This window comes from Leucopleurus acutus, assembly GCF_964270905.1.
Source record: "Leucopleurus acutus genome assembly, chromosome: 18".
Classification (NCBI taxonomy): domain Eukaryota; kingdom Metazoa; phylum Chordata; class Mammalia; order Artiodactyla; family Delphinidae; genus Leucopleurus; species Leucopleurus acutus.
In genome coordinates, this window is record NC_139160.1 from 67,841,609 (window position 1) to 67,852,497 (window position 10,889).

The 10,889-nt window shown below is 41.8% G+C and overlaps 1 protein-coding gene across 1 annotated transcript in view; it reads left to right on the plus strand.

Moving 5' to 3' along the window:
* TM9SF2 (transmembrane 9 superfamily member 2) overlaps positions 1-3,807 on the plus strand; it is a 57,738-nt gene extending 53,931 nt beyond the window's left edge. The window contains exon 17 of the mRNA XM_082859689.1: positions 3,117-3,807. Within this exon, the coding sequence (XP_082715815.1) occupies positions 3,117-3,184 (68 nt within the window). The 3' untranslated portion in view covers positions 3,185-3,807. The remainder of the gene's footprint in view (positions 1-3,116) is intronic.
* Positions 3,808-10,889: the final 7,082 nt, after the last annotated feature.

A 10,889-nucleotide genomic window follows, 5' to 3' on the forward strand; every position in this document is an offset into this window, starting at 1 on the left:
CTTTAGGCACTTACATCAATTCTGTACTGCAGGTCGTTCATTGGTCAGACATAGTGGGGTAGGAGTTGGGGGGTGCATATCTTGATGCTATGTGATAGATTTAGGTCCATAGCCATAAGTCTTAATTAATAAATGTCTGTAAAACAGTAATAGCCTGTGAAACAAGGATTACTGTTTTTGTGCATCTGTATTTGTGTCCATGCATGCATATATAGAGTAATTTATTCCTTGCTACACAAAAAATAATGATCTTGGTGAACGTCTTGTTGTTTTTCCAGGCATATGTTATAAAGATAATTTAACCATCACCTGAACTTTATTGTTCTTGATATTTAAAGTGTCATGTTTTTACTTACTTAGAGTAAAACAAATTTTGTAATCTAAATTCTGGAGCCACATCAAATTGAATCAACCAGTTAAGCCAGTAACTTTCAGCGTATTTCACTTTGTGGAAAAGGTTCTCTACGTAGGAGTCTGAGCCCTTTCAGTGTCTTGCATTTTTCTAAAGTGGGGACATCCATATTTATTTCAGGACTCTGAACTGACACCTTTTATTTAAGTCAGTCTGTTATACAAGACAAAATAATTGTTCTGTCACATAAGGAAAGATGCCACTTTTAGTATGTACACTATATCTATTCAATATTAAGAACAAAATAAAATACTAGAAGTATTTTGTTAAGAACAAAATAAACTTAACTTTCTTAGGGTTGCTAGTATGATGATAAAATGTTTTTTCTCATCTTAAAATACCTTCTATTATCTTGAAGTTCTTGCTAACCATAAGATTGTTTAAATATATTTATGTTTTCACCATTACTTTTCCAAAATTAACCCCAACCTCTCCCAAGTCTTAATAATGACCCTTTGAATATCCAAAAGGTGTATTTGTGTGTCCTCCAAAACACACACAGTGTGCCTGACGTGCATAGAGTAGGTACTCGGTACATGTGTGATGTGAGAATAATAACATTCATAACTTCTGTAGTAATGGCCCATGTATAGTCTCTTGACTTAGAAAATCTACTTTAATACTTTCTGTTTATATTACATTTAAAACAATGGTGAAAACTGTTGGAACTTTAAAGATAAAACTTCCACAAGGGGCATGTATATATCTCCTTCTGTATTCTTCTGCACCCCTACCTATTGACTATTTCTCAGGGGGTAATCTTGGAAAAAAAGCTATGCCTCAGCTTTAAAAATGGGTTAGTTTCGGGCTTCCCTGGTGGCGCAGTGGTTGAGAATCCGCCTGCCAATGCAGGGGACACGGGTTCATGCCCCGGTCCGGGAAGATCCCACATGCCGTGGAGCGGCTGGGCCCGTGAGCCATGGCCGCTGAGCCTGAGCGTCCGGAGCCTGTGCTCTGCAACGGGAGAGGCCACAACAGTGAGAGGCCCACGTACTGCAAAAAAAAAAAAAAAAAAAGGGTTAGTTTCACAATTTAATATATATTCTCTTGGAAAACAGAGTCTCTGAATTTATGTTTAGTAAATCTGAGCATGGTATAGTTTAAAAGAATACTACACTTGAAGTCAGAAAAAGTGAATTTGAATTCTGGCCTTTCTTACCAGCCACAGGCCATTAGACAGTTACGTAACCCCTTGGAGCCTCATTTTTGTCACCTATCTAGCATTCAGATTTTTTGGAATCTAGAGGGATGAAAGCACCTGAAAATTAAGGCATGTATTTTTTCATGAATCATCTCATTTACTGTAATAACAGTCTATGGAGATAGGGCAGATAAAATTATCCCTCTTAAATAAGATAAAGAAATGAGCTTGGAGATTCCAGGTGTCTAATCCAAAGATGATACACACAGCTCATGACAGAGCTGCTCTGTCCTCCAGTACCACACCACCTCTCATTTCAGAGGGGGTGTGCCTTTGTTACTATTCTAATCATATCACTTTCAACACATTGTAAAATCTTTTTGAGTTATTTTATTATAATTCTTTGAAAACTGATCCTTCCTGCTAACTGTACTTAGAAAGTATCCCCATTTAATTACTCTGTGAATCTGATATTCTGATATTTAAGCCATTCACATCATATGTTGAATTAATTAAATGGCAGTTTTCCATTTTGTGATAAGAAAATATTCTTTCTGACTTACTTCAATCTGTATGACAGACTCTAGGTCCATCCCCCTCACTACAAATAACTCAATTTCATTTCTTTTTTATGGCTGAGTAATATTCCATTGTATATATGTGCCACATCTGCTTTATTCATTCATCTGTCGATGGGCATTTAGGCTGCTTCCATGTCCTGGGTATTGTAAATAGTGCTGCAATGAACACTGTGGTACATGTCTCTTTTTTTTTTTTTTTTTTTTTTTGCGGTATGCGGACCTCTCACTGTTGTGGCCTCTCCCGTTGCGGAGCACAGGCTCTGGACGCGCAGGCTCAGCGGCCTTGGCTCACGAGCCCAGCCGCTCCGTGGCATGTGGGATCTTCCCGGACCGGGGCACAAACCCGTGTCCCCTGCATTGGCAGGCGGACTCTCAACCACTGCGCCACCAGGGAAGCCCCATGTCTCTTTTTGAATTATGGTTTTCTCAGGGTATATGCCCAGTAGTGGTATTGCTGTGCTGAGTCGTATGGTAGTTCTGTTTTTAGTTTTTTAAGGAAGGGTGGGAGAGAGGTGCAAGAGGGAGGGGATATGGAGATATATGTATACATATAGCTGATTCACTTTGTTATACAGCAGAAACTAGTGCAACATTGTAAAGCGATTATACTCCCAAAAAAAACGTGGGGAAAAAAAATGAAAATATTCTTAAATAGAAAAGTAAAATTGGCATCCTTTTCATCTTCAATTTTAGCCTTTTCCATGTAATAAGAAAAAGAATATATTACAGAAGGCTTTCAATAATCTTATAGCATAAAAAGGTTTTTTCTATCAATTTCTGTAAGAAATTTGATTTGAATTATTCTGTAGTTTATAGTTCTGTATATTTCAAAAAGTTCACGGATCTATGGGATATTCCTGTTAAGTAATGATTTATAGTTTTGTGACTTTTTTTAAGGAACCAATCATTTTAAGCCTGTATTTTTGTGTAAATCATGAAGCTGCCTTTGAAAAGGGATTTATTTTTGTTTTTTCTTTTATAGGAACAATTGGCTTCTTTGCATGCTTTTGGTTTGTTACCAAAATATACAGTGTGGTGAAGGTTGACTGAAGATTCCCCGTGTGTCCAGTTAAAACAGAAATAAATTAAATTCTTCATCAACGAAGACCTGTTTTTGTGACTACCTTGAGTTTTATCAGACTTATTGGCCTAGTAATCCTTCAGAAACAACATAATTCTAAATACAGCTCTCCTCATACACCTGTCTCCACAGAATGTATTATCAACACTAAAACATTTGTATTGTGATTTGATTAAGTATATATTCAGTTGTTCTCAGTGAAGAGCAAATTTAAATATTATGTGTATTTGTAAATATAATAGCTATAAAATTTTCAGTACTTCTAGTGACAAAATAGAAGAGGCCATATTAAACAATACTGATGAAATACAGGACAGTTCATTGTAAATAGGATTTTCTAGGCTTGGTAGGTGGAAAGAATTATTTTTCTTTGAAGGAAGTAACTTTTTATCATGGTAATTTTGAAGGATAGTTCGTATGATGTGTATTGGGGGGATGTGGCTTTTAAAAAAATCTTGTCTTGGTTGTAACTGTTCATATCTTCTTTTCTGTGTTGACTTCATTATTCCCATGGTATTGGCCTTTTAAACTATGTGCCTCTGAGTCTTTCAATTTATAAAATTGTTATCTTAATAAATATTGTAAAAACGTCTTCATTGCATATTCATGGAGATTCTGTAAATCCATTTACCAATGGTGTTTTTAATGATTTATACTATTATATCAGATTTTACTGATTTTTGCTAATGTAATACTTTCTGAGTTTTGAGCAAAATGAAATTCCAGTCTCCTGGGCTTTGTAACAAAACTAAAATTTTTCACTATTAGGCAGTAACAGAAATTTTAATCATGCATATCTAGCCAGATAAATTATGTAAGTATAGTAGTTAATATGAGCCTTACTGCATTAAGAATTTCATATTTTTTACCTGTTTTTCAAAATACAGTATTTTTTATTTTTTTTAAAAAATCAGTTTTTATGATCTGTACATTAACAATGACTAGCAATTCTTCTTCTTTATGATTACATTGTCTTAATTTGGATTTCCTAGAGTTAAGAAATAACCGTTTTGCAGTATGTTGACTGGGACTGTCTCATGTACAGCAGTAAACTAAGCAGGTGGGGCTGGGTTAGCCGCACTGTGGAAAGTTCCCTGTTTCCTGCTTCCGCAGTGCTCGGGTGGAAGGAGCTGGGGACTCAGGATCCATCCCGTGGTTCTGTGGCTGAGCCAGGGCCCTGCCACAGGGTCACCTCTCAGTGGCCATCACCACCATGACTCCTCTGCCCTGGATGATGTGGCTTTGGAGAACTGGCCGACTCCTTGAGGAGAGACATGTTGAGAAACTGTTGAAGCTGCAGAACCGAGGTCACAGAACCTTCTTTCAGGACATCAAGAAAGCAGATGGTAAGGACTGGGGACACCTGAGTGCCGTGGGAAAGTGTGGATCAGTTACACTTCCAGTAAATTGCATGTCAGTAATTGCACAAACTAGCTGCCATCCAAAATGACTCTCCCCCTCCCCCATTCATATGACTTCCTTGAGACCCATTACGTGAATTTATCAGAGAACTGGGCAGTCAACCTGTGCAGGATGGGGGCCCAGAAATCTGGTGTTTTTGACAAACACACCCTGGGAGGCAGTGACGACTGGAGCTGAGGTTTAGGCTGGCTTCCCTAGAGCTATGGGAGTGGCTTTGGACCATCACCAATGCAGTGTTGCATCATTGGGTTACCTTTGACCATTCTAGAGGGAGTGCACCCACCCTTGTAAACCTGCGGTGTGTGTCCCTTCCAATATAAAGCCTTTGACTAAAGTATTCCTTTTCCGTCCTCAGAATTCATAATAATATTTTCAGTACTGATGTTGATGTTTGACAGTTCTATTATTGTCTTAAATATTACTCAAATTATTGTATAACTTTGCAGGCTTATCCTTCCAAATAGATCACACACTTCTCAAGGGCAGGAACCACTACTTGTATCATCTTCGGTTCAGGCCCACGGCATAACAGGACTTTTGCATGTCGTAGGCGTATATTTGTCGTTTGAAACTAAGAATTAAGTGATACTGATTTTAAATATTTAAATTATTTGATATAATGATATAAAGACACTATTTCAATATTTTGTTTAGCTCTCAGATTCCAGAATGTGGGGTTTTGATTCTGTAAAATTTTGCATTTTAATGTGCTTCCAGCAACATCGTCTTGTACGCTTGTTCTATGTTCATTGACAGTTGTTAAAACAAATCAGCACTGGCAGAACTTGGCCAGCTTCTCTCTACACTTAGTTTGAACTGTTACCCATGGAACCAGCTCAGACATAAAGCTACAAAGAGGCTAATTGAAATCAGAATGCTGGGTCATTTCTCATTCAAATAAAACAGATGGCCCTCCTTGCCACACTTCTGTCAAATTTGGGGGGAAATGATTAAATGCATTTTTAACTCCCACACATGGTTACTCTGCTCCTCAAAGGAATTATACACAGTGATTGAAATGCGGGGGGTGCAGGAGGGATGGCTTTTTTAAATAGCAGAGCTTGTTTCCCTTTATTTTGAAGGTTTAAGAAAAAACACTTTAACAGGGATAGTCTGTATTCACAGTTTCAGTTTAGATTCTGAATATTTAATTTTCACTTACTTTAATACAAATTTTTCTTTGGAATAGGTAATCCTTGCACATGGTAAACAGTTCAAAATGGACAAGAGAATATAGAGAAAAGTAAGTCTGCTTTTATCCTCAGTCACTGACTTTTCTCCCCTGGAGACAATCATTGTTAACGGTTTCTTTCCAGAAACTGAAACTTCGTTTTTAATTTACCTACCTGAAACCTCTTTTTTGATTCCTATTTAACTGACAATATTAATAGTATCTGGAAAAAAAAATAGTATCTGGTTTCAGAATTGGCGTGAGAGTTTTAAGAAAGCAGCTGTGGAGTTTGTAGTTTTCTTGGGCTGGGTATGTTTGGTATATTAGTACAAAGCATCACTGTTACAAAAGTCACCTCGTTGACATTTAATAAATCTGTAAAGTGGTACAGGCCACCTCTTAGGATCTGTCTGGGGAAAGAAACTTGAAGAGAAAATTCTCTTTTCCCATAGCTGGGTAGTTGCTCCAGCTCAACTGCCCAGAGACAGTACACAATGACAAGAGATCTAGTAAAAGATCCCAGCTCATGGAGGCAGCATCTGATTCCACGAATTGCTGTGCAGAAATGTGGCCCCTTGTTACTGATCTCTGGAAAAGGGACTTACAAACAACCTGATGCCTGGCTAAAATGTGCACTTGTGCACACACACTCACGTGCACCGTTTGCCTCAGGAGCTGGGTGCCCTTCCTCGGCTTTCTCTCCACCTACCCTCCCCACCCAGTCTTATCAAAGCTTAATTTCAGAAGAAGCCACGATGTGGTTTATTTCTGCCTCAGGTGTGAATTTTGTTTGTTTGTTTTTACATCCGTGTCAGGGTGGTTGCATTTTTAACCATGTAACAGTGAAATGAGCTTTGTTTCCCAGGGGAAAAAAAATCCAAGGATCGGTGTGAACAGCTGGGGAGTAGTTCCTTCTCGGCACCTCGTCGTTGCTCCCCCGAGGTGGCTGACTTCACGCTCTGGAGCGGGTTTGAAGGGACTCCCCGTGTCCTCCCTCACTGTCCTAGGCTGTGGCCGGAAGCCCAGGTGCACAGGTGCCTTGGACACACTCCCAGCTCAGGCTCCAGGTTCTGGCAATTCCCCAGGCTCACCCTGCTGCGCCCTGGCCTCCTAGGATGGTCCCAGGAAGCTGTGGCGACCCCCACCAACCAAAGCCCAAGGTGCTGCTGGTGAAATGCGCCCCGAGGGAAGGAAGCGCAGACCATACAGTGCCCACGAGCTGCTCTCTTCCACTGGAAGATGCAGCCTACCTTTCAGAGCTGTGAAAAATCTGTAAAATCCCGTTTGATCCCGTCTGACTTGCACTTACATTCAAATATTTAATCTTCAGACTGCTATGAGGTATGTGCGAGTAAACGTATGTGAAATTCTGTCAGCAAATGATGAAAGGCTAAACGGGAGTTGGGTAAGGATGTCATTTTACGTTAAGCCACAGTTCCTCTGGTCCTCTCAATGTTCTAGTTACTCAAACACAGTGGTGTGGCATTGCAATCTTTATCCTGATTTCACCAGCTTTTCTAGATGTTCTAATTGTGCGTTATCCAGAGTAGCATATTACTCTTTATTTTCTTAAAATCGTAACGTGGCTATAGGAAGGAGAGAAATTGCTGGAAGATGTGAGCGTTGTCATTGACTGGGGCCTGCTGATCGAGGAGCCCAATCTGCTGGCTTTCTGGTGAACAGAAAACATGAATAAAATACAGCAGAGGGTGTGGCAGTTGAACGGCAACTGTCTTTGAGACAGAAAAAGGCGGGGAGGAAAAGGGAGCACAGTGACTTGCTCTCCGTTTATGGAGCCTGACTCCCGTCATCCTGCCACTTGCACTGTGAACTGCAGGGCAGCTCAAGGTGTCGCCCTTGGCTCATGCCTTTACTATCCTTGTCTGCGCCGGGCAGGGCAAGAAGCTGAAGTTCCACTAGTCTGTGAGCACCCTGTAAACACTGAAGGGGCAACACTCAAGTAGGTGGGATGCCAAGGGATGTGGTGGGAGGGAAGTTCCAGAACCCTCCGACTGGGCACCCGGCAGTCCTCAAGGAGATGACCTGTCCCACAAACTCCCTCTTGTCTTCAAGTGGAATTTGATGAGACCCTCAGCCAAAGGCAGGTCTTACAAGCTGCCCAGGGCCTTGATGAAAGAACAGCTGAGCCAGGCCTAGCCTCCTGGTAGTGTGTGGTTGAAGGAACACCCCAGACAGACTTCTCCCACATCTGGAGGCTGCAGAGCAGTGTCCCCCAGGCCCATCCTGCTGACAAACAGGGCTTCTGACATGTGGTGCCCACGAGGGCACAGAAGATCTGTTTTGTAGTTTCTTAGGATTTCTGGCGGGTTCTGAGGTTTGGCTGGACTTTGGCAACCAGTTATTTCCTGAGGAAGGATGGTCCAAGCACTTGTCTACTTAGCCTAGAAATGTAGGGCTTTCTAGAGAATAAATAAAACGTCTTCCTTGGCCTTCCCTCGTGGCGCAGTGGTTAAGAATCCTCCTGCCAGTGCAGGGGACACGGATTTAAGCCCTGGTCCGGGAAGATCCCACATGCCGCGGAGCAACTAAGCCCATGCACCACAACTGCTGAGCCTGCGCTGTAGAGCCCGCGAGCCACAACTACTGGAGCCTGCGTACTGCAGCTGCTGAAGCTCGCGTGCTCTGGGGCCTGTGCTCCACAACAAGAGAAGCCACCGCAATGAGAAGCCCGCGCACCACAATGAAGAGTAGCCCCCGCTCGCCGCAACTAGAGAAAGCCCAGGGGCAGCAACGAAGACCCAACACAGCCAAAAATAAATAGAATAAATTTATTTTTTTTAAAAAAAAAGTCCTCCTTTTCCCCTTCTCTGACCTTCTCCCTTCCCACTCACACCCAGCAGAAGCACCAGAATTCCTCAACTGGCAAAGAATTGAAGCACATTTCTCTAATGAGGACCAGGACCCAGGTCTTTATGTCTGTCTTTTTTTTTTTTTTTTTTAAAGAATAATTTCTTTTTTCTTTCTTTCTCTCTCTCTGTCTCTTTTTTGAGAGAATTGTAAATTTATATGCAATCGTAAAACACAGCACAGATGGACCCCGCGTACCCTTTGCCCAGTTCCCCCCCAGTGATAACATCTTGCAAAACCATAGCACAATATCAAAATCAGGACATTGACATTGATACATGAAGGTACAGAACATTTCCATCACCACAAGGATCCCTCAGGTTGGCCTTGTATAGCTATCCTCACCTCCCGCGTCCTCCTCCCACCATTAATCCATTCTCCATTTCTGTAATTCTGTCATGTCAAGAATATCATTTAAATGGACTCAAGCAGTATGTCACCTTTGGGACTGGCTTTCTTCACTCAGTATAAGTCTCTGAAGATTCATCCCGGTTGTATTGTGCATCAGCAGTTCACTCTTTTTATCGCTGAGAAAGTTCCAGAGGGTGGATGTTCCAGAGTTTGTTACCCACATTGAAGGACATTGGGGTTATTTCCAGTTTGGGGCTAATACGAATAAAGCCTCTCTGAACATTTTTATACAGGTTGTTTTGTGAACATAAGTTTTCATTTCTCTGGGATAAATGCCCAAGAATGAAATCACAGGGTCAAATGGTTTAGTTTTTTTGGTTTTTTTTAATGGTTTAGTTTTATAAGAAACTGCTAAACTGTTTTACAGAGTGGATGTACCATTTTACATTCCCACTGGGAACATATGAAAGGTCCAGTTTCTCCACATTTTCACCAGCATTTGCTGGTGTCACTATTGTTTTATGTTCTGATAGGTATGTAGTAACATCTTTTTTTGTATTTATTTTATTTTATTTATATTTTTGGCTGCATCGGGTCTTCATTGCGGTGTGCGGGCTTCTCTGTAGTTGTGGCGTGTGAGTTTTCTCTCTCTTAATTGTGGCACATGGGCTCCAGGGCATGTGGGTTCTGCAGTTATGCACGGGCTCCAGAGCACGTGGGCTCTGTAGTTTGCGGCACGCAGCCTCTCTTGTTGAGACGCATGAGCTCAGTAGTTGCGGCGCACGGGCTTAGTTGCCCCGCAGCATGTGGGATCTTAGTTCCCCGACCAGGGATCGAACCCGCATCCCCTGCATTGGAAGGCAGATTCTTTACCACTGGACCACCAGGGAAGTCCCTGTAGTGACATCTTATTGTGGTTTTAATTGGTATTTTCCCTACGGCTACTGATAATGGATATCTTTTCATGTGCTTATTTGCCATCTTTGGTGAAATGTCTGTTCATGTTTGTTGCCCATTTGCGAATTGGATTGTTTTTTACTGTTGAGTTCAGCTCTCCTTTTTTATAACATGAATCTATGTCAGATTGCAGGGTGGAGATGGGGTGGGGTAGGGGAGAGTTCTGAAGTTAACCCAGTAATCCTGTTGGTCTTTGCTCATTCCCTGGCTCTCTCAGCCAAGGATTATTAGCAAGTGGCGGGGGGCCATTGCGTTTGAACCCTTATTTTGTGCTCTGAATGGGGTGACAGCTGCCTATAGGATGAGAGCCTTTCCTACCTGTATTCACAGCAGCTTAGAAGCAGGGATGAACATCTTTCCTCCAACCTGCTATCTGAGGGGACGAAATGAAGGAGGGGAGAAATTGTTTCATAGTGACTGGCTCCTTGATCTCCCTCTGACTGCCAGACCCAACAAGTCTTAAATCAGTGCCTCTCAAATTTCCATGTGCCTGTGAATCACCTGGAGATCTTAAGATGCAGATTCTGATTCAGCGGGCCTGGAATGGGTCCAGAGATTCTGCACATCTCACCAGCTCCAGGTGATGCCCATGTTTGAGTACTCAGGAAGGGCCTAAAGAGACCCTCCCTCTCACAGAGGAGGAAACTGAAGCCCCAGTAAGTTAAGCAGTTTACCCCAAATCACAAAGTCCACAACCAACTTCCTTCCCACCCCCATTACCACCTTCGCTGGCAGCATCCTGACATTCTTCTTAGGAAGCAGCCAGAAAACCCTGTCCTGGGATGCAGTTGAGTCAGTAAGTTAATGAAATTTCCTTCTAGGGATTTCTGCAGTTTTGGTTTGGTCTTAAGTGGTTTTTTGTCCACTAAGCAGATTCCAGGCTATGTCAATAAAAGTGCTCACCT